We start from the raw sequence: 25,000 nt of genomic DNA, 5'->3' as shown, positions 1-25,000 counted from the left end.
TACCTGGCCGTCTACTCAGTCACTAACGACTAAGACAACGCTGTTAACCACTAGACTACCTGGCCGTCTACTCAGTCACTAACGACTAAGACAACGCTCTTAACCACTAGACTACCTGGCCGTCTACTCAGTCATTAACGACTAAGACAACGCTCTTAACCACTAGACTACCTGGCCGTCTACTCAGTCATTAACGACTAAGACAACGCTCTTAACCACTAGACTACCTGGCCGTCTACTCAGTCACTAACAACTAAGACAACGCTCTTAACCACTAGACTACCTGCCGTCTACTCAGTCATTAACACTGAGTTTACCGTCTATACTCTCTACCAACTAATACACAGCCACATGCACAGATCGGTACCTAACCACCACACCACACAGATCGGGGTACCTAACCACCACACCACACAGATCGGGGTACCTAACCACCACACCACACAGATCGGGGTACCTAACCACCACACCACACAGATCGGGGTACCTAACCACCACACCACACAGATCGGGGTACCTAACCACCACACCACACAGATCGGGGTACCTAACCACCACACCACACAGATCGGTACCTAACCACCACTACAGACAGATCGGGGTACCTAACCACCACACCACAGACAGATCGGGGTACCTAACCACCACACCACAGACAGATCGGGATACCTAACCACCAGACAGATCGGTGTACCTAACCGCCACAGACAGATCGGGGTACCTAACCACCACAGACAGATCGGTACCTAACCACCACAGACAGATCGGTACCTAACCACCACAGACAGATCGGTACCTAACCACCACAGACAGATCGGTACCTAACCACCACAGACAGATCGGTACCTAACCACCACAGACAGATCGGTACCTAACCACCACAGACAGATCGGTACCTAACCACCACAGACAGATCGGTACCTAACCACCACAGACAGATCAGTGACGGGACACTAAAGTCAGAAAGGACAACACACAGCAGCACTAATACACACATGATGTAGAATCTGTTATGACATGTCTATAACATGGCTATCACCTGTCACACACACGTGAGTCAACGTGCATACGTGTGTTGCATTTAAATGTGTTTACTGTTGCCAAGGTGATGACTCCCGTTAAACTTAACGTTGCCGCGGTGACAACGCTACCACGTTGTGCCCTAACGACGCGATGCAACCACGACGTTTGTCACTGGTTTATCGGCCGAGGGAAATTAAAATGAGTTTATTTTGTGTTTTAAATAGCATCTGGAAGAGACACAATACTCTACATGGATGTATCAGTGTGTTGTGAGAACAAGCCCCATCCCACTCATCTGGAAAAGACAGAATACTCTACATGGATGTATCAGTGTGTTGATGTGAACAAGCCCCATCCCACTCATCTGGAAAAGACAATACTCTACATGGATGTATCAGTGTGTTGTGAGAACAAGCCCCATCCCACTCATCTGGAAAAGACAATACTCTACATGGATGTATCAGTGTGTTGATGTGAACAAGCCCCATCCCACTCATCTGGAAAAGACACAATACTCTACATGGATGTATCAGTGTGTTGTGTGAACAAGCCCCATCCCACTCATCTGGAAAAGACAGAATACTGTACATGGATGTATCAGTGTGTTGTGTGAACAAGCCCCATCCCACTCATCTGGAAAAGACACAATACTCTACATGGATGTATCAGTGTGTTGATGTGAACAAGCCCCATCCCACTCATCTGGAAAAGACAGAATACTCTACATGGATGTATCAGTGTTTTGATGTGAACAAGCCCCATCCCACTCATCTGGAAAAGACAATACTCTACATGGATGTATCAGTGTGTTGATGTGAACAAGCCCCATCCCACTCATCTGGAAAAGACAGAATACTGTACATGGATGTATCAGTGTGTTGTGTGAACAAGCCCCATCCCACTCATCTGGAAAAGACACAATACTCTACATGGATGTATCAGTGTGTTGATGTGAACAAGCCCCATCCCACTCATCTGGAAAAGACAATACTCTACATGGATGTATCAGTGTGTTGTGAGAACAAGCCCCATCCCACTCATCTGGAAAAGACACAATACTCTACATGGATGTATCAGTGTGTTGATGTGAACAAGCCCCATCCCACTCATCTGGAAAAGACAGAATACTCTACATGGATGTATCAGTGTGTTGATGTGAACAAGCCCCATCCCACTCATCTGGAAAAGACAGAATACTCTACATGGATGTATCAGTGTGTTGATGAGAACAAGCCCCATCCCACTCACGTATAGTAGGACATGTCCTGGACGGGGGGAGCAGTCCACTGTGGGGGGGAGATCCTACCATCAGGGGGAGAAGGAGGGAGACACAGTTAGACCTCCCCTCACACACTCAGAGGAACTCAGAGGAACTCATTCATGTGTACAGTGAGAGGAGAAAAACGGAAGCAAGCAGTCTACTGCATCTCTGTCTGTCCTTCTGTCCATCTCTCTCTTTCTCTCTACCTATATCTGTCACTCACTCACTGTCTGTCTTTCTATCTATCTGCTTGTCTCTGTCTGTCTGTCTGTCTGTCTGCCTGTTTGTCTGTGTCAGCCTGTCTGTCAGCTTGTCTGTCTGCTTGTCTGTCTGCCTGTCTGTCTGTCTGCCTGTCTGTGTCAGCCTGTCTGTCTGTGTCAGCCTGTCTGTCAGCTTGTCTGTCTGTCTGCCTGTCTGTGTCTGTCTGTCTGCTTGTCTGTGTCAGCCTGTCTGTCTGTGTCAGCCTGTCTGTCAGCTTGTCTGTCTGTCTGCCTGTCTGTGTCTATCTATCTGCTTGTCTCTGTCTGTCTGTCAGCCTGTCTGTCTGTGTCAGCCTGTCTGTCAGCTTGTCTGTCTGCTTGTCTGTCTGTCTGCTTGTCTGTGTCTGTCTGTCTGTCCACTGCCAGACAGTGTTTTGCCAAATCCTCTACCAGAGCTAATACATGAGTCTCTATCATGTCTCTTAACGTGTCCTAGGATAACCTTACTGTCTCTTAACCTGTCCTAGGATAACCTTACCGTCTCTTAACCTGTCCTAGGATAACCTCACTGTCTGTATCTGTCCTAGGATAACCTGTCTCTTAACCTGTCCTAGGATAACCTCACCGTCTCTTAACCTGTCCTAGGATAACCTTACCGTCTCTTAACCTGTCCTAGGATAACCTCACCGTCTGTATCTGTCCTAGGATAACCTTACCGTCTCTTAACCTGTCCTAGGATAACCTCACTGTCTGTATCTGTCCTAGGATAACCTGTCTCTTAACCTGTCCTAGGATAACCTCACCGTCTCTTAACCTGTCCTAGGATAACCTTACCGTCTCTTAACCTGTCCTAGGATAACCTCACCGTCGCTTAACCTGTCCTAGGATAACCTCACCGTCTCTTAACCTGTCCTAGGATAACCTCACCGTCTCTTAACCTGTCCTAGGATAACCTCACCGTCTCTTAACCTGTCCTAGGATAACATCACCGTCTCTTAACCTGTCCTAGGATAACCTCACCGTCTCTTAACCTGTCCTAGGATAACCTCACTGTCTCTTAACCTGTCCTAGGATAACCTCACCGTCTCTTAACCTGTCCTAGGATAACCTCACTGTCTCTTAACCTGTCCTAGGATAACCTCACCGTCTCTTAACCTGTCCTAGGATAACCTCACCGTCTGTACTTGTCCTAGGCTAACCTTACCGTCTGTACTTGTCCTAGGCTAACCTTACTGTCTGTTCCTGTCCTAAGCTAACCTTACTGTCTGTTCCTGGCCTAGGCTAACCTTACTGTCTGTACCTGTCCTAGGCTAACCTTACTGTCTGTACCTGTCCTAGGCTAACCTTACTGTCTGTACCTGTCCTAGGCTAACCTTACTGTCTGTACCTGTCCTAGGCTAACCTTACTGTCTGTACCTGTCCTAGGATAACCTTACAGTCCGTCTATATGTACCTGTCCTAAGCTAACCTTACGATCTGTCTCTACCTGTCCTATGCTAAGCTTACGGCTCTTATTCATCTGAGGACCTATGTACAGCTCTTATTCATCTGAGGACCTGTGTACAGCTCTTATTCATCTGAGGACCTGTGTACAGCTCTTATTCATCTGAGGACCTATGTACAGCTCTTATTCATCTGAGGACCTGTGTACAGCTCTTATTCATCTGAGGACCTGTGTACAGCTCTTATTCATCTGAGGACCTGTGTACAGCTCTTATTCATCTGAGGACCTGTGTACAGCTCTTATTCATCTGAGGACCTGTGTACAGCTCTTATTCATCTGAGGACCTGTGTACAGCTCTTATTCATCTGAGGACCTGTGTACAGCTCTTACCTGGTAGTGTTCATGGATGACTTGTAGATGTTGGCTGTAGTGGGGAAGTCAGGTTTGGACGTGTGGATGGGTAAACTCACTTCCTTCTCATTCCCCGTCCTGCCCTGCTGAACCTGAGGGGAGTAGAGTAGGGACATCTTTAAGTTTATAACATCTTGGGTTTGACCATTTGACAGTAGTAGGACCTCTTTAAAAATGGATATCTTGGTTTTAAACAACTCTGGCTTATCTGTTTTACACTGATTATCATATGGCAATTCAATGAGACAAAGAAGGAAGGGAATTGAGAAGAGGAGAGAGAGAGAAGGAAGGGAATTGAGAGAGAGAGAGAGAGAGAGAAGGAAGGGAATTGAGAAGAGAGAGAGAGAAGGAAGGGAATTGAGAGGAGGAGAGACAGAGAGAAGGAAGGGAATTGAGAAGAGGAGAGACAGAGAGAAGGAAGGGAATTGAGAAGAGGAGAGAGAGATAAGGAAGGGAATTGAGAAGAGGAGAGAGAGAGAAGGAAGGGAATTGAGAGAGAGAGAGAGAGAGAAGGAAGGGAATTGAGAGGAGGAGAGACAGAGAGAAGGAAGGGAATTGAGAGGAGGAGAGACAGAGAGAAGGAAGGGAATTGAGAAGAGGAGAGAGAGAGAAGGAAGGGAATTGAGAAGAGGAGAGAGAGAGAAGGAAGGGAATTGAGAAGAGGAGAGAGAGAGAAGGAAGGGAATTGAGAAGAGGAGAGAGAGAGAAGGAATGGAATTGAGAAGAGGAGAGAGAGAGAAGGAAGGGAATTGAGAAGAGGAGAGAGAGAGAAGGAAGGGAATTGAGAAGAGGAGAGACAGAGAGAAGGAAGGGAATTGAGAAGAGGAGAGACAGAGAGAAGGAAGGGAATTGAGAAGAGGAGAGACAGAGAGAAGGAAGGGAATTGAGAAGAGGAGAGACAGAGAGAAGGAAGGGAATTGAGAAGAGGAGAGAGAGAGAAGGAAGGGAATTGAGAAGAGGAGAGACAGAGAAGGAAGGGAATTGAGAAGAGGAGAGAGAGAGAAGGAAGGGAATTGAGAAGAGGAGAGACAGAGAAGGAAGGGAATTGAGAAGAGGAGAGAGAGAGAAGGAAGGGAATTGAGAAGAGGAGAGAGAGAGAATGAATGGAATTGAGAAGAGGAGAGAGAGAGAATGAATGGAATTGAGAAGAGGAGAGAGAGAGAGAAGGAAGGGAATTGAGAAGAGGAGAGACAGAGAAGGAAGGGAATTGAGAAGAGGAGAGAGAGAGAAGGAAGGGAATTGAGAAGAGGAGAGACAGAGAGAAGGAAGGGAATTGAGAAGAGGAGAGACAGAGAGAAGGAAGGGAATTGAGAAGAGGAGAGACAGAGAGAAGGAAAGGAATTGAGAAGAGGAGAGACAGAGAGAAGGAAGGGAATTGAGAAGAGGAGAGAGAGAGAAGGAAGGGAATTGAGAAGAGGAGAGACAAAGAGAAGGAAGGGAATTGAGAGGAGGAGAGAGAGAAGGAAGTGGAGGAGATGTTGTATCTTAGGGATTTAGCTGGTAGTGGAGGAGATGTATCTTACAGTGATTTAGCTGGTGGTGGAGGAGATGTTGTATCTTACAGTGATTTAGCTGGTGGTGGAGGAGATGTTGTATCTTAAAGTGATTTAGCTGGTGGTGGAGGAGATGTTGTATCTTACAGTGATTTAGCTGGTAGTGGAGGAGATGTTGTATCTTAGTGATTTAGCTGGTGGAGGAGGAGATGTTGTATCTTACAGTGATTTAGCTGGTAGTGGAGGAGATGTTGTATCTTACAGTGATTTAGCTGGTGGTGGAGGAGATGTTGTATCTTAGTGATTTAGCTGGTAGTGGAAGAGATGTTGTATCTTACAGTGATTTAGCTGGTAGTGGAAGAGATGTTGTATCTTACAGTGATTTAGCTGGTAGTGGAGGAGATGTTGTATCTTAGTGATTTAGCTGGTAGTGGAGGAGATGTTGTATCTTTCAGTGATTTAGCTGGTAGTGGAGGAGATGTTGTATCTTAGTGATTTAGCTGGTAGTGGAGGAGATGTTGTATCTTACAGTGATTTAGCTGGTAGTGGAGGAGATGTTGTATCTTAGTGATTTAGCTGGTAGTGGAGGAGATGTTGTATCTTACAGTGATTTAGCTGGTAGTGGAGGAGATGTTGTATCTTACAGTGATTTAGCTGGTAGTGGAGGAGATGTTGTATCTTAGTGATTTAGCTGGTAGTGGAGGAGATGTTGTATCTTACAGTGATTTAGCTGGTAGTGGAGGAGATGTATCTTACAGTGATTTAGCTGGTAGTGGAGGAGATGTTGTATCTTACAGTGATTTAGCTGGTAGTGGAGGAGATGTATCTTACAGTGATTTAGCTGGTAGTGGAGGAGATGTTGTATCTTACAGTGATTTAGCTGGCAGTGGAGGAGATGTTGTATCTTAGTGATTTAGCTGGTAGTGGAGGAGATGTTGTATCTTAGTGATTTAGCTGGTAGTGGAGGAGATGTTGTATCTTAGTGATTTAGCTGGTAGTGGAGGAGATGTTGTATCTTACAGTGATTTAGCTGGTAGTGGAGGAGATGTTGTAGCTTACAGTGATTTAGCTGGTAGTGGAGGAGATGTTGTATCTTAGTGATTTAGCTGGTAGTGGAGGAGATGTTGTATCAGTGATTTAGCTGGTAGTGGAGGAGATGTTGTATCTTAGTGATTTAGCTGGTAGTGGAGGAGATGTTGTATCTTAGTGATTTAGCTGGTAGTGGAGGAGATGTTGTATCTTACAGTGATTTAGCTGGTAGTGGAGGAGATGTTGTATCTTAGTGATTTAGCTGGTAGTGGAGGAGATGTTGTATCTTACAGTGATTTAGCTGGTAGTGGAGGAGATGTTGTAGCTTACAGTGATTTAGCTGGTAGTGGAGGAGATGTTGTATCTTAGTGATTTAGCTGGTAGTGGAGGAGATGTTGTATCAGTGATTTAGCTGGTAGTGGAGGAGATGTTGTATCTTAGTGATTTAGCTGGTAGTGGAGGAGATGTTGTATCTTACAGTGATTTAGCTGGTAGTGGAGGAGATGTTGTATCAGTGATTTAGCTGGTAGTGGAGGAGATGTTGTATCTTAGTGATTTAGCTGGTAGTGGAGGAGATGTTGTATCTTACAGTGATTTAGCTGGTGGTGGAGGAGATGTTGTATCTTAGTGATTTAGCTGGTAGTGAAGGAGATGTTGTATCTTACAGTGATTTAGCTGGTAGTGGAGGAGATGTTGTGTCTTACAGTGATTTAGCTGGTAGTGGAGGAGATGTTGTATCTTAGTGATTTAGCTGGTAGTGGAGGAGATGTTGTATCTGACAGTGATTTAGCTGGTGGTGGAGGAGATGTTGGTAGTGGAGGAGATGTTGTATCTTACAGTGATTTAGCTGGTAGTGGAGGAGATGTTGTATCTTAGTGATTTAGCTGGTAGTGGAGGAGATGTTGTATCTTAGTGATTTAGCTGGTAGTGGAGGAGATGTTGTATCTTAGTGATTTAGCTGGTAGTGGAGGAGATGTTGTATCTTAGTGATTTAGCTGGTATTGGAGGAGATGTTGTATCTTAGTGATTTAGCTGGTAGTGAAGGAGATGTTGTATCTTACAGTGATTTAGTTGGTAGTGGAGGAGATGTTGGTAGTGGAGGAGATGTTGTATCTTAGTGATTTAGCTGGTAGTGAAGGAGATGTTGTATCTTACAGTGATTTAGCTGGTAGTGGAGGAGATGTTGTATCTTAGTGATTTAGCTGGTAGTGGAGGAGATGTTGTATCTTAGTGATTTAGCTGGTAGTGGAGGAGATGTTGTATCTTAGTGATTTAGCTGGTAGTGGAGGAGATGTTGTATCTGACAGTAATTTAGCTGGTAGTGGAGGAGATGTTGTATCTTAGTGATTTAGCTGGTAGTGGAGGAGATGTTGTATCTGACAGTGATTTAGCTGGTGGTGGAGGAGATGTTGTGTCTTACAGTGATTTAGCTGGTAGTGGAGGAGATGTTGTATCTTAGTGATTTAGCTGGTAGTGGAGGAGATGTTGTATCTTAGTGATTTAGCTGGTAGTGGAGGAGATGTTGTATCTTAGTGATTTAGCTGGTATTGGAGGATATGTTGTATCTTAGTGATTTAGCTGGTAGTGAAGGAGATGTTGTATCTTACAGTGATTTAGTTGGTAGTGGAGGAGATGTTGTATCTTACAGTGATTTAGCTGGTAGTGGAGGAGATGTTGTATCTGACAGTGATTTAGCTGGTAGTGAAGGAGATGTTGTATCTTAGTGATTTAGCTGGTAGTGGAGGAGATGTTGTATCTTACAGTGATTTAGCTGGTAGTGGAGGAGATGTTGTATCTTACAGTGATTTAGCTGGTAGTGGAGGAGATGTATCTTACAGTGATTTAGCTGGTAGTGGAGGAGATGTTGTATCTTAGTGATTTAGCTGGTAGTGGAGGAGATGTTGTATCTTAGTGATTTAGCTGGTAGTGGAGGAGATGTTGTATCTTAGTGATTTAGCTGGTATTGGAGGAGATGTTGTATCTTAGTGATTTAGCTGGTAGTGAAGGAGATGTTGTATCTTACAGTGATTTAGTTGGTAGTGGAGGAGATGTTGTATCTTACAGTGATTTTGCTGGTGGTGGAGGAGATGTTGACGACCTCCAGGCCCATCCTCAGCCTCTTCTGCTTGTCACAGTAGCCCTTCCACGTGTCCTCGTTGAACCCATAGTTAAAGTAGTCAGACAGGTCAGCACCTACACACACACACACACACACACGTTTATTTTTACAAACTCCTACAGTGTCCCACAGTAACCCCGCCCACAGTAACCCGTACCTGGATTCCTCCAGGGTTTCTCCTCTGATGTCCCACAGTAACCAGTAACCCCGCCCACAGTAACCCCGCCCACAGTAACCCCGCCCACAATAACCCGTACCTGGTTTCCTCCAGGGTGTCTCCTCGAATGTCCCACAGTAACCCCGCCCACAGTAACCCCGCACCACAGTAACCCCGCCCACAGTAACCCCGAACCACAGTAACCCTGAACCACAGTAACCCCGCCCACAGTAACCCCGCACCACAGTAACCCCGCACCACAGTAACCCCGCCCACAGTAACCCCGCCCACAGTAACCCCACACCACAGTGACCCCGCCCACAGTGACCCCGCACCACAGTAACCCCGCCCACAGTAACCCCGCCCACAGTAACCCCGCCCACAGTAACCCCGCCCACAGTAACCCGTACCTGGTTTCCTCCAGGGTTTCTCCTCGAATGTCTCCATGTCCACCTCCACTACCGGGACTCCATTGATGTTTCCCGGGGCCTCCAGATCCACACCCTTTAACTTGTTCCCTACTAGAGAGAGAATAGAAACCAGAACACCACATGGAAGAGAAACATTTAGAATATCTACCAGGGTTAAAATATACAGAGGACAATTTAGTACATCAATCAAAACATTTTAATCAACAATATCTACATTTATACCATCTAGTTCCACAAAGCTGCCCAAGACATGGAGGTGGGACTGGACACCTATGGTGGTGGGACTGGACACGTATGGTGGTGGGAATGGACACCTATGGTGGTGGGAATGGACACCTATGGTGGTGGGAATGGACACCTATGGTGGTGGGACTGGACACGTATGGTGGTGGGAATGGACACCTATGGTGGTGGGAATGGACACCTATGGTGGTGGGAATGGACACCTATGGTGGTGGGAATGGACACCTATGGTGGTGGGAATGGACACCTATGGTGGTGGGAATGGACACCTATGGTGGTGGGACTGGACACCTATGGAGGTGGGAATGGACACCTATGGAGATGGGAATGGACACCTATCAAGACATGGTGGTGGGACTGGACACCTATGGTGGTGGGAATGGACACTTATGGTGGTGGGAATGGACACCTATCAAGACATGGTGGTGGGACTGGACACCTATGGTGGTGGGAATGGACACCTATCAAGACATGGTGGTGGGAATGGACACTTATGGTGGTGGGAATAGACACCTATCAAGACATGGTGGTGGGAATGGACACCTATCAAGACATGGTGGTGGGACTGGACACCTATGGTGGTGGGAATGGACACTTATGGTGGTGGGAATGGACACCTATCAAGACATGGTGGTGGGAATGGACACCTATCAAGACATGGTGGTGAGAATGGACACCTATGGTGGTGGGACTGGACACGTATGGTGGTGGGACTGGACACGTATGGTGGTGGGAATGGACACGTATGGTGGTGGGACTGGACACCTATGGTGGTGGGACTGGACACCTATGGAGATGGGTATGGACACTTATGGTGGTGGGAATGGACACCTATCAAGACATGGTGGTGGGACTGGACACCTATGGTGGTGGGAATGGACACTTATGGTGGTGGGAATGGACACCTATCAAGACATGGTGGTGGGACTGGACACCTATGGTGGTGGGAATGGACACCTATGGTGGTGGGAATGGACACCTATTAAGACATGGTGGTGGGAATGGACACCTATCAAGACATGGTGGTGGGAATGGACACCTATCAAGACATGGTGGTGGGACTGGACACCTATGGTGGTGGGAATGGACACCTATCAAGACATGGTGGTGGGAATGGACACCTATCAAGACATGGTGGTGGGACTGGACACCTATGGTGGTGGGAATGGACACCTATGGTGGTGGGAATGGACACCTATGGTGGTGGGAATGGACACCTATGGTGGTGAGAATGGACACCTATGGTGGTGGGAATGGACACCTATGGTGGTGAGAATGGACACCTATGGTGGTGAAAATGGACACCTATGGTGGTGGGAATGGACACCTATGGTGGTGGGAATGGACACCTATGGTGGTGGGAATGGACACCTATGGTGGTGGGACTGGACACCTATGGTGGTGGGACTGGACACCTATGGTGGTGGGACTGGACACCTATGGTGGTGGGACTGGACACCTATGGTGGTGGGACTGGACACCTATGGTGGTGGGAATGGACACCTATGGTGGTGGGAATGGACACCTATCAAGACATGGTGGTGGGAATGGACACCTACCAAGACATGGTGGTGGGACTGGACACCTATCAAGACATGGTGGTGGGAATGGACACCTATGGTGGTGGGAATGGACACCTATGGTGGTGGGACTGGACACCTATGGTGGTGGGACTGGACACCTATCAAGACATGGTGGTGGGAATGGACACCTATCAAGACATGGTGGTGGGAATGGACACCTATCAAGACATGGTGGTGGGAATGGACACCTATCAAGACATGGTGGTGGGAATGGACACCTATCAAGACATGGTGGTGGGACTGGACACCTATCAAGACATGGTGGTGGGAATGGACACCTATGGTGGTGGGACTGGACACCTATCAAGACATGGTGGTGGGACTGGACACCTATCAAGACATGGTGGTGGGACTGGACACCTATCAAGACATGGTGGTGGGAATGGACACCTATCAAGACATGGTGGTGGGACTGGACACCTATCAAGACATGGTGGTGGGAATGGACACCTATCAAGACATGGTGGTGGGAATGGACACCTATCAAGACATGGTGGTGGGAATGGACACCTATCAAGACATGGAGGTGGGAATGGACACCTATCAAGACATGGTGGTGGGAATGGACACCTATGGTGGTGGGAATGGACACCTATCAAGACATGGTGGTGGGAATGGACACCTATGGTGGTGGGAATGGACACCTATCAAGACATGGTGGTGGGACTGGACACCTATCAAGACATGGTGGTGGGACTGGACACCTATGGTGGTGGGAATGGACACCTATCAAGACATGGTGGTGGGACTGGACACCTACGGTGGTGGGAATGGACACCTATCAAGACATGGTGGTGGGAATGGACACCTATGGTGGTGGGACTGGACACCTATGGTGGTGGGACTGGACACCTATGGTGGTGGGACTGGACACCTATGGTGGTGGGAATGGACACCTATGGTGGTGGGACTGGACACCTACGGTGGTGGGACTGGACACCTATGGTGGTGGGAATGGACACCTACGGTGGTGGGAATGGACACCTATCAAGACATGGCAGTGGGAATGGACACCTATCAAGACATGGTGGTGGGAATGGACACCTATGGTGGTGGGACTGGACACCTATCAAGACATGGTGGTGGGAATGGACACCTATCAAGACATGGCAGTGGGACTGGACACCTATCAAGACATGGTGGTGGGACCGGACACCTATGGTGGTGGGACTGGACACCTCTATCAGCCTGTACTATACATTTCCCACTCCATGTCGGCCTGTGTAAAGTCAGGTGCATAGAACAGGTGAAGAACAGAACACTACAGTACCTGTTCCATAGGGTCTGGCTCCCGCTGTCTTTATGTTCAGGTTAACAGGAGCCACTCCATACGTTCTACAACAACAAACCAGACATGTCAACAACAACAACAAACCAGACATGTCAACAACAACAACAACAAACCAGACATGTCAACAACAACAACAAACCAGACATGTCAACAACAACAAACCAGACATAACAACAACAACAACAAACCAGACATGTCAACAACAACAACAACAAACCAGACATGTCAACAACAACAACAGCGTCAAAGGCTGTGAAATACAATAGATGAATTCAGGCTCATCAGCTGTACATAAAACCCCTTATCTGGGAATAATAAGGTCAGATCGGCTTAGACATTACGGGTGAACTATCCCTTTAAAGACATTACGGGTGAACTATCCCTTTAAAGACATTACGGGTGAACTATCCCTTTAAAGACATTACGGGTGAACTATCCCTTTAAAGACATTACGGGTGAACTATCCCTTTAAAGACATTACGGGTGAACTATCCCTTTAAAGACATTACGGGTGAACTATCCCTTTAAAGACATTACGGGTGAACTATCCCTTTAAAGACATTACGGGTGAACTATCCCTTTAAAGACATTACGGGTGAACTATCCCTTTAAAGACATTACGGATGAACTATCCATCTAAAGACCGTAGCTAGCATTAAATGTATCTTGTAAAAAAAAAAAACTATCAATCTTAACATAATTACTAGTTAACTTCACACGGTTGATGATATTACTAGTTTAACTAGCTTGTCCCTGCGTTGCATATAATCGATGCGGTGCCCGTTAATTTATCATCCCAATCACAAGCCTACTTCGCCAAACGGCTGACGATTTAACAAGCGCATTCGCGAAAAAAGCACAGTTTGTTGCACCAATGTACCGAACCCTAAACACCAATGTACCTAATCCTAAACACCAATGTACCGAACCCTAATCACCAATGTACCTAACCCTAAACACCAATGTACCTAACCCTAAACACCAATGTACCGAACCCTAAACACCAATGTACCGAACCCTAAACACCAATGTACCGAACCCTAAACACCAATGTACCGAACCCTAAACACCAATGTACCGAACCCTAATCACCAATGTACCTCTAACCCTAATCACCAATGTACCTCTAACCCTAAACACCAATGTACCTAACCCCTAATCACCAATGTACCGAACCCTAATCACCAATGTACCTAACCCTAATCACCAATGTACCGAACCCTAATCACCAATGTACCGAACCCTAATCACCAATGTACCGAACCCTAATCACCAATGTACCGAACCCTAATCACCAATGTACCTCTAACCCTAATCACCAATGTACCTCTAACCCTAATCACCAATGTACCTAACCCTAATCACCAATGTACCTAACCCTAATCACCAATGTACCGAACCCTAATCACCAATGTACCTAACCCTAATCACCAATGTACCGAACCCTAAACACCAATGTACCGAACCCTAATCACCAATGTACCGAACCCTAATCACCAATGTACCGAACCCTAATCACCAATGTACCTAACCCTAATCACCAATGTACCGAACCCTAATCACCAATGTACCGAACCCTAATCACCAATGTACCTCTAACCCTAATCACCAATGTACCTCTAACCCTAATCACCAATGTACCGAACCCTAAACACCAATGTACCTAACCCTAAACACCAATGTACCGAACCCTAATCACCAATGTACCGAACCCTAATCACCAATGTACCTAACCCTAATCACCAATGTACCTCTAACCCTAATCACCAATGTACCGAACCCTAATCACCAATGTACCGAACCCTAATCACCAATGTACCGAACCCTAATCACCAATGTACCGAACCCTAATCACCAATGTACCGAACCCTAAACACCAATGTACCTAACCCTAATCACCAATGTACCGAACCCTAATCACCAATGTACCGAACCCTAATCACCAATGTACCGAACCCTAATCACCAATGTACCGAACCCTAAACACCAATGTACCTAACCCTAATCACCAATGTACCGAACCCTAATCACCAATGTACCGAACCCTAATCACCAATGTACCTCTAACCCTAATCACCAATGTACCTCTAACCCTAAACACCAATGTACCGAACCCTAAACACCAATGTACCTAACCCTAAACACCAATGTACCGAACCCTAATCACCAATGTACCGAACCCTAATCACCAATGTACCTAACCCTAAACACCAATGTACCGAACCCTAATCACCAATGTACCTAACCCTAAACACCAATGTACCTCTAACCCTAATCACCAATGTACCGAACCCTAATCACCAATGTACCGAACCCTAATCACCAATGTACCTCTAACCCTAATCACCAATGTACCTCTAACCCTAATCACCAATGTACCTAACCCTAAACACCAATGTACCGAACCCTAATCACCAATGTACCGAACCCTAAACACCAATGTACCTCTAACCCTAATCACCAATGTACTGAACCCTAATCACCAATGTACCTAACCCTAATCACCAATGTACCGAACCCTAATCACCAATGTACCTCTAACCCTAATCACCAATGTACCTCTAACCCTAATCACCAATGTACCTAACCCTAATCACCAATGTACCTAACCCTAATCACCAATGTACCGAACCCTAATCACCAATGTACCGAACCCTAAACACCAATGTACCGAACCCTAATCACCAATGTACCTAACCCTAATCACCAATGTACCGAACCCTAAACACCAATGTACCGAACCCTAATCACCAATGTACCGAACCCTAAACACCAATGTACCTAACCCCTAAACACCAATGTACCGAACCCTAAACACCAATGTACCTAACCCCTAAACACCAATGTACCGAACCCTAATCACCAATGTACCTAACCACCAATGTACCGAACCCTAATCACCAATGTACCGAACCCTAAACACCAATGTACCGAACCCTAAACACCAATGTACCTAACCCCTAAACACCAATGTACCGAACCCTAATCACCAATGTACCTAACCACCAATGTACCGAACCCTAATCACCAATGTACCGAACCCTAATCACCAATGTACCTAACCACCAATGTACCGAACCCTAATCACCAATGTACCGAACCCTAAACACCAATGTACCGAACCCTAAACACCAATGTACCTAACCCCTAAACACCAATGTACCGAACCCTAATCACCAATGTGCCTAACCACCAATGTACCGAACCCTAATCACCAATGTACCTAACCCTAAACACCAATGTACCTAACCCTAATCACCAATGTACCGAATCCTAATCACCAATGTACCGAACCCTAATCACCAATGTACCGAACCCCTAATCACCAATGTACCGAACCCTAATCACCAATGTACCTCTAACCCTAATCACCAATGTACCGAACCCTAATCACCAATGTACCGAACCCTAATCACCAATGTACCGAACCCCTAATCACCAATGTACCGAACCCTAATCACCAATGTACCGAACCCTAATCACCAATGTACCGAACCCTAATCACCAATGTACCGAACCCTAAACACCAATGTACCGAACCCTAAACACCAATGTACCGAACCCTAATCACCAATGTACCGAACCCTAATCACCAATGTACCGAACCCTAATCACCAATGTACCTAACCCTAATCACCAATGTACCGAACCCTAATCACCAATGTACCTCTAACCCTAATCACCAATGTACCGAACCCTAATCACCAATGTACCTAACCCTAATCACCAATGTACCGAACCCTAATCACCAATGTACCGAACCCTAAACACCAATGTACCGAACCCTAATCACCAATGTACCTAACCCTAACCCTAATCACCAATGTACCGAACCCTAATCACCAATGTACCGAACCCTAATCACCAATGTACCGAACCCTAAACACCAATGTACCTAACCCTAAACACCAATGTACCGAACCCTAATCACCAATGTACCTAACCCTAAACACCAATGTACCTAACCCTAAACACCAATGTACCGAACCCTAAACACCAATGTACCGAACCCTAAACACCAATGTACCGAACCCTAAACACCAATGTACCGAACCCTAAACACCAATGTACCGAACCCTAATCACCAATGTACCTCTAACCCTAATCACCAATGTACCTCTAACCCTAAACACCAATGTACCTAACCCCTAATCACCAATGTACCGAACCCTAATCACCAATGTACCTAACCCTAAACACCAATGTACCGAACCCTAATCACCAATGTACCGAACCCTAATCACCAATGTACCGAACCCTAATCACCAATGTACCTAACCCTAATCACCAATGTACCGAACCCTAATCACCAATGTACCTCTAACCCTAATCACCAATGTACCTCTAACCCTAATCACCAATGTACCGAACCCTAAACACCAATGTACCTAACCCTAAACACCAATGTACCGAACCCTAATCACCAATGTACCGAACCCTAATCACCAATGTACCTAACCCTAATCACCAATGTACCTCTAACCCTAATCACCAATGTACCGAACCCTAATCACCAATGTACCGAACCCTAATCACCAATGTACCGAACCCTAATCACCAATGTACCGAACCCTAATCACCAATGTACCGAACCCTAAACACCAATGTACCTAACCCTAATCACCAATGTACCGAACCCTAATCACCAATGTACCGAACCCTAATCACCAATGTACCGAACCCTAATCACCAATGTACCGAACCCTAAACACCAATGTACCTAACCCTAATCACCAATGTACCGAACCCTAATCACCAATGTACCGAACCCTAATCACCAATGTACCTCTAACCCTAATCACCAATGTACCTCTAACCCTAAACACCAATGTACCGAACCCTAAACACCAATGTACCTAACCCTAAACACCAATGTACCGAACCCTAATCACCAATGTACCGAACCCTAATCACCAATGTACCTAACCCTAAACACCAATGTACCGAACCCTAATCACCAATGTACCTAACCCTAAACACCAATGTACCTCTAACCCTAATCACCAATGTACCGAACCCTAATCACCAATGTACCGAACCCTAATCACCAATGTACCTCTAACCCTAATCACCAATGTACCTCTAACCCTAATCACCAATGTACCTAACCCTAAACACCAATGTACCGAACCCTAATCACCAATGTACCGAACCCTAAACACCAATGTACCTCTAACCCTAATCACCAATGTACTGAACCCTAATCACCAATGTACCTAACCCTAATCACCAATGTACCGAACCCTAATCACCAATGTACCTCTAACCCTAATCACCAATGTACCTCTAACCCTAATCACCAATGTACCGAACCCTAAACACCAATGTACCGAACCCTAAACACCAATGTACCGAACCCTAATCACCAATGTACCGAACCCTAAACACCAATGTACCTAACCCTAATCACCAATGTACCGAACCCTAATCACCAATGTACCGAACCCTAATCACCAATGTACCGAACCCTAATCACCAATGTACCGAACCCTAATCACCAATGTACCGAACCCTAATCACCAATGTATCGAACCCTAATCACCAATGTACCGAACCCTAAACACCAATGTACCGAACCCTAAACACCAATGTACCTGACCCTAAACACCAATGTACCTCTAACCCCTAAACACCAATGTACCTCTAACCCTAAACACCAATGTACCTCTAACCCTAAACACCAATGTACCTCTAACCCTAAACACCAATGTACCTCTAACCCCTAAACACCAATGTACCTCTAACCCTAAACACCAATGTACCTCTAACCCCTAAACACCAATGTACCTAACCCTAATCACCAATGTACCTAACCCTAATCACCAATGTACCGAACCCTAATCACCAATGTACCGAACCCTAATCACCAATGTACCGAACCCTAATCACCAATGTACCGAACCCTAAACACCAATGTACCGAACCCTAATCACCAATGTACCGAACCCTAATCACCAATGTACCTAACCCTAATCACCAATGTACCGAACCCTAATCACCAATGTACCGAACCCTAATCACCAATGTACCGAACCCTAATCACCAATGTACCGAACCCTAATCACCAATGTACCGAACCCTAATCACCAATGTACTGAACCCTAATCACCAATGTACCGAACCCTAATCACCAATGTACCTCTAACCCTAATCACCAATGTACCTAACCCTAATCACCAATGTACCGAACCCTAATCACCAATGTACCGAACCCTAATCACCAATGTACCGAACCCTAAACACCAATGTACCGAACCCTAATCACCAATGTACCTAACCCTAATCACCAATGTACCGAACCCTAAACACCAATGTACCGAACCCTAATCACCAATGTACCGAACCCTAAACACCAATGTACCTAACCCCTAAACACCAATGTACCGAACCCTAAACACCAATGTACCTAACCCCTAAACACCAATGTACCGAACCCTAATCACCAATGTACCTAACCACCAATGTACCGAACCCTAATCACCAATGTACCGAACCCTAAACACCAATGTACCGAACCCTAAACACCAATGTACCTAACCCCTAAACACCAATGTACCGAACCCTAATCACCAATGTACCTAACCACCAATGTACCGAACCCTAATCACCAATGTACCGAACCCTAATCACCAATGTACCTAACCACCAATGTACCGAACCCTAATCACCAATGTACCGAACCCTAAACACCAATGTACCGAACCCTAAACACCAATGTACCTAACCCCTAAACACCAATGTACCGAACCCTAATCACCAATGTGCCTAACCACCAATGTACCGAACCCTAATCACCAATGTACCTAACCCTAAACACCAATGTACCTAACCCTAATCACCAATGTACCGAATCCTAATCACCAATGTACCGAACCCTAATCACCAATGTACCGAACCCTAATCACCAATGTACCGAACCCCTAATCACCAATGTACCGAACCCTAATCACCAATGTACCTCTAACCCTAATCACCAATGTACCGAACCCTAATCACCAATGTACCGAACCCTAATCACCAATGTACCGAACCCCTACTCACCAATGTACCGAACCCTAATCACCAATGTACCGAACCCTAATCACCAATGTACCGAACCCTAATCACCAATGTACCGAACCCTAAACACCAATGTACCGAACCCTAAACACCAATGTACCGAACCCTAATCACCAATGTACCGAACCCTAATCACCAATGTACCGAACCCTAATCACCAATGTACCTAACCCTAATCACCAATGTACCGAACCCTAATCACCAATGTACCTCTAACCCTAATCACCAATGTACCGAACCCTAATCACCAATGTACCTAACCCTAATCACCAATGTACCGAACCCTAATCACCAATGTACCGAACCCTAAACACCAATGTACCGAACCCTAATCACCAATGTACCTAACCCTAACCCTAACCCTAATCACCAATGTACCGAACCCTAATCACCAATGTACCGAACCCTAATCACCAATGTACCGAACCCTAATCACCAATGTACCGAACCCTAATCACCAATGTACCGAACCCTAATCACCAATGTACCGAACCCTAAACACCAATGTACCGAACCCTAATCACCAATGTACCGAACCCTAATCACCAATGTACCTAACCCTAAACACCAATGTACCTCTAACCCTAATCACCAATGTACCTCTAACCCTAATCACCAATGTACCGAACCCTAATCACCAATGTACCGAACCCTAATCACCAATGTACCTAACCCTAATCACCAATGTACCGAACCCTAATCACCAATGTACCTCTAACCCTAATCACCAATGTACCGAACCCTAATCACCAATGTACCGAACCCTAAACACCAATGTACCTCTAACCCTAATCACCAATGTACCTCTAACCCTAATCACCAATGTACCTCTAACCCTAATCACCAATGTACCTCTAACCCTAATCACCAATGTACCTCTAACCCTAATCACCAATGTACCGAACCCTAATCACCAATGTACCGAACCCTAAACACCAATGTACCGAACCCTAATCACCAATGTACCGAACCCTAATCACCAATGTACCGAACCCTAATCACCAATGTACCGAACCCTAAACACCAATGTACCGAACCATAAACACCAATGTACTGAACCCTAATCACCAATGTACCTAACCCTAATCACCAATGTACCGAACCCTAAACACCAATGTACCTCTAACCCTAATCACCAATGTACCTCTAACCCTAATCACCAATGTACCGAACCCTAAACACCAATGCCTTTCTTTAAATCAAAACACCAGTATATTTTTTTTAAACCTGCATATTTAGTTAAAAGAAATTCATGTTTATAAAAATTTGACCCATTTTCTCTACCCAATTTCATGGTATCCAATTGGTAGTTACAGTCTTGTCTCATCGCTGCAACTCCCGTACATTTTGTTTTCGAAATGATAGTTTCCGGATTTGACCATATTAATTAGATAAAGCTAGTATTTGTGTGTGTTTATTATATTATAATTAAGTCTATGATTTGATATTTGATAGAGCAGTCTGACTGAGCGGTGGTAGGCAGCAGCAGGCTCGTAAGTATTCATTCAAACAGCACTTTACTGCGTTTGCCAGCAGCTCTTCGCAGTGCTTGAAGCACAACGCTGTTTATGACTTCAAGCCTATCAACTCCCCAGATTAGGCTGGCAATACAATAGTGCCTATAAGAACATCCAATAGTCAAAGGTTAATGAAATACAAATGGTATAGAGAGAAATAGACCTATAATAACTACAACCTAAAGCTTCTTATCTGGGAATATTGAAGACTCATGTTAAAAGGAACCACCGGCTTTCATATGTTCTCATGTTCTGAGCAAGGAACTGAAACGTTAGCTTTCTTACATAGCACATATTGCACTTTTACTTTCTTCTCCAACACTGTGTTTTTGCATTACTTAAACCAAATTGAACATGTTTGATTATTTATTTGAGGCTAAATAGATTTTTTATTTATGTATTATAATAAGTTCAAATAAGTGTTCGGTATTGTTGTAATTGTCGTTATTACAAATACATATGTACAAATCGGCCGATTAATCGGTATCGGCTTTTTTTTGGGGCCCAAATAATCGGTATCGGAGTTGAAAAATCCTAACCGGTTCGACCTCTACTTTAAAGACACGTACGTGTACTGTGGGGCTCCGGTCTTGATGTCTCCAATGGTGACACGAACATCATCGTCATCATCGTCGCTGTCGCTATCACTGTCGTCATCATCTCCTGGCTCCTTCTCCTGAGAAAGAGAGAGGGGAGGAGAGAGAGAGGGGGGATGGAGAGGGAAAGAGATGGAAAAAGAGGGAGGGAATGAGAGAGAAGGGGGAGGAGAGAGAGGGGGGATGGAGAGGGAAAGAGATGGAAAAAGAGGGAGGGAATGAGAGAGAAGGGGGAGGAGAGAGAGAGAGGATGGAGAGGGAAAGAGAGGGAAGGGGGATAGTAGGGAGAGAGATAGAAAAAGAGGGTGGGAATGAGAGAGAAGGAGGAGGAGAGAGAGGGGGGATGGAGAGGGAAAGAGGGAAGGGGGATAGTAGGGAGAGATGGAAAAAGAGGGAGGGAATGAGAAAGAAGGGGGAGGAGAGAGAGAGGGGGGATGGAGAGGGAAAGAGAGGGAAGGGAGATAGTAGGGAGAGAGATGGAAAAAGAGGGAGGGAATGAGAGAGAAGGGGGAGGAGAGAGAGAGGGGGAGGATGGAGAGGGAAAGAGAGGGAAGGGGGATAGTAGGGAGAGAGATGGAAAAAGAGGGAGGGAAAGAGAGAGAAGGGGGAGGAGAGAGGAACAAACAGAGAGAGACAGAAACCCGGATCAGAACCCATCTCCTGAACACATAACATAGTAGGTCATAGAGTGTTTCCAGACCACATGAACTGACCCGAAGAAACCCCAGACCTTAATTACACACAAATCCCAATTCACCCCGCCTTGCATCGACAACGATAGGAGAAACACTACCCCTCGCTCTCAAATGGCACCCTATTCCCTATATAGTGCACTACTTTAGATCAGAACCCCATGGCACCCTATTCCCTATATAGTGCACTACTTTAGACCAGAACCCCATGGCACCCTATTCCCTATATAGTGCACTACTTTAGACCAGAGCCCTATGGCACCCTATTCCCTATATAGTGCACTACTTTAGACCAGAGCCCTATGGCACCCTATTCCCTATATAGTGCACTACTTTAGACCAGAGCCCTATTCCCTATATAGTGCACTACTTTAGACCAGAGCCCTATAGCACCCTATTCCCTTTATAGTGCACTACTTCGGTCAAACTTGGTGCCCTATAGGGGAACAGGGTGCCATTTGGGACACACTGGGAGGGAAGAGGTCTTACCTGAGCTTCCACTCCGTTGCCTGTAGTAGCTGCCTCTTCTGACTCAGTAGCAGGAATAGGTGCACTGAGGGTGTAAATATCACCAACACATTCAGACTGAGGATGGAAATATCATCAATACATTCAGACTGAGGATGGAAATATCACCAACACATTCAGACTGAGGATGGAAATATCACCAACACATTCAGACTGAAATATCACCAACACATTCAGACTGAGGGTGTAAATATCACCAACACATTCAGACTGAGGATGTAAATATCACCAACACATTCAGACTGAGGATGTAAATATCACCAACACATTCAGACTGAGGATGTAAATATCACCAACACATTCAGACTGAGGATGGAAATATCACCAACACATTCAGACTGAGGACGGAAATATCACCAACACATTCAGACTGAGGATGTAAATATCACCAACACATTCAGACTGAGGACGTAAATATCACCAACACATTCAGACTGAGGATGTAAATATCACCAACACATTCAGACTGAGGATGTAAATATCACCAACACATTCAGACTGAGGACTGAAATATCACCAACACATTCAGACTGAGGATGGAAATATCACCAACACATTCAGACTGGACGGAAATATCACCAACACATTCAGACACATCCTGTAGACAATACAACAGAGAAAGTTGGGACAACTCAGTAACATGCTTATTTATACACAAACGGATGGAGGGCGAGGAAGTCACCTGACAGCAGCGGATAGTTTGGCCTCTTCTTCATCAGCTCTCTCATCATCATCTAGAAGGGAAACGACCATTCATTAACTAACTAACGGTAAAAATGTCAACGATAAAGTCATAGATTACAATATCTAACGGTACCTAGTTAAATAACTTACATAGCTAACTAGCCACGTTTATTGGTTCAGAAGATCCATGCAAACGAACCATTACATATCCAATGCTTCTTCCGTCCATTGTATTTCCCCCACATACAGGTAGCTAGATATCTACAAACTGAGCAAAGTGCAAATTCTTGATGCAATCCTGAAGGATTTGCTGTAGCGTTAGTGAGTCGGCTTGACGTTTACAGTGACACTAGGCCAACACATGCAGCACCACGGCACCTTAGGCTTTAGCAAGCTACGGCAACTACTGTGCTAATCAGGTAGCACCTGTGCTAACGACTTGCAGTTGCATTAGTTATAACTTGGAACCACTTAGCTAAATGTTATATTCACTGTAACGCCTCTTTACCTCCGTAAAGCCACTCTTCTTCCTCGTCTCCGCCATCTCCCGCACTCGCGTCCGCCGGGGCTGTTTTGTCTGCCGCCTCTTCCGCAGACATCTTCTTTAACCAGCGGTAAGAAAGTGTCTTTCACGAAGATCGCAACTCTTGTTTTCCAGCTAAGCTAGTTGGCTAACGAAACAACCCGGATAGTAGTAAATGCACACGAACAACAACAAAATATATATATATAGTTTAAAACAGCAGAAGTCGTCATAAATTATTGCATTATCTTGAAGCGCGGAAAAATATCCACTTCATACATTTTGATTTCGACGAGCTAGCGGGTGGACCGTGTGCCCGGAAGTAATCATTCAACAGAGGGCAAGCAAAACTGTCTTCCTATTGGTCTAGCGGGAATCTGTCGGCGGAAGTCAAACACCGAACGGAGTCATGCGCAGTTTTGGACCGGGGTGTCGAATGGAGTAACGTTTTAAAGACACAAGATGGCGAAATAACATCAATCCGATTTTTTTTTTTTTTTTGGGGGGGGGGGGGACACCGCATGAAGCTGTTTTTTATTATGGAAGGACAATGTAGCAAACCACTCCCTGGAATAAATCTACTTGCTATTTTGTTCATCACAACAATTATGTGTTGATACATTGGTGACTACATTGTGGACAACTATTCTGCTGATTCTTGTATACACTATACCTGTAATGCTAATCATGAATACACTTCTTATTGCGTCCCACAC

At 45.4% G+C, this 25,000-nt stretch overlaps 1 protein-coding gene across 2 annotated transcripts in view; it reads right to left on the bottom strand.

Moving 5' to 3' along the window:
• LOC110515636 (pre-mRNA 3'-end-processing factor FIP1-like) overlaps nt 1–24,619 on the bottom strand; it is a 42,228-nt gene extending 17,609 nt beyond the window's left edge. Inside the window, exons 1-9 of one of the 2 annotated variants that reach the window (XM_036934101.1) lie at nt 24,270–24,619; nt 23,760–23,811; nt 23,039–23,102; nt 21,831–21,937; nt 12,665–12,729; nt 9,548–9,655; nt 8,924–9,054; nt 4,319–4,431; nt 2,272–2,325 (exon numbers count right to left, since the gene is read on the bottom strand). In XM_036934101.1, coding sequence (XP_036789996.1) covers nt 2,272–2,325; nt 4,319–4,431; nt 8,924–9,054; nt 9,548–9,655; nt 12,665–12,729; nt 21,831–21,937; nt 23,039–23,102; nt 23,760–23,811; nt 24,270–24,360 — 785 coding nt within the window. In that variant the 5' untranslated portion in view covers nt 24,361–24,619. Of the gene's footprint in view, nt 1–2,271; nt 2,326–4,318; nt 4,432–8,923; nt 9,055–9,547; nt 9,659–12,664; nt 12,730–21,830; nt 21,938–23,038; nt 23,103–23,759; nt 23,812–24,269 lie in introns of both variants that reach the window. The other variant, XM_036934100.1, reaches the window with a different exon arrangement.
• Nucleotides 24,620–25,000: the final 381 nt, after the last annotated feature.

Source organism: Oncorhynchus mykiss, chromosome 10 (assembly GCF_013265735.2).
Source record: "Oncorhynchus mykiss isolate Arlee chromosome 10, USDA_OmykA_1.1, whole genome shotgun sequence".
Lineage (NCBI taxonomy): Eukaryota > Metazoa > Chordata > Actinopteri > Salmoniformes > Salmonidae > Oncorhynchus > Oncorhynchus mykiss.
The sequence above is the reverse complement of the archived record's forward strand: the minus strand, read 5'-3'. Positions and strand labels throughout refer to the sequence as shown.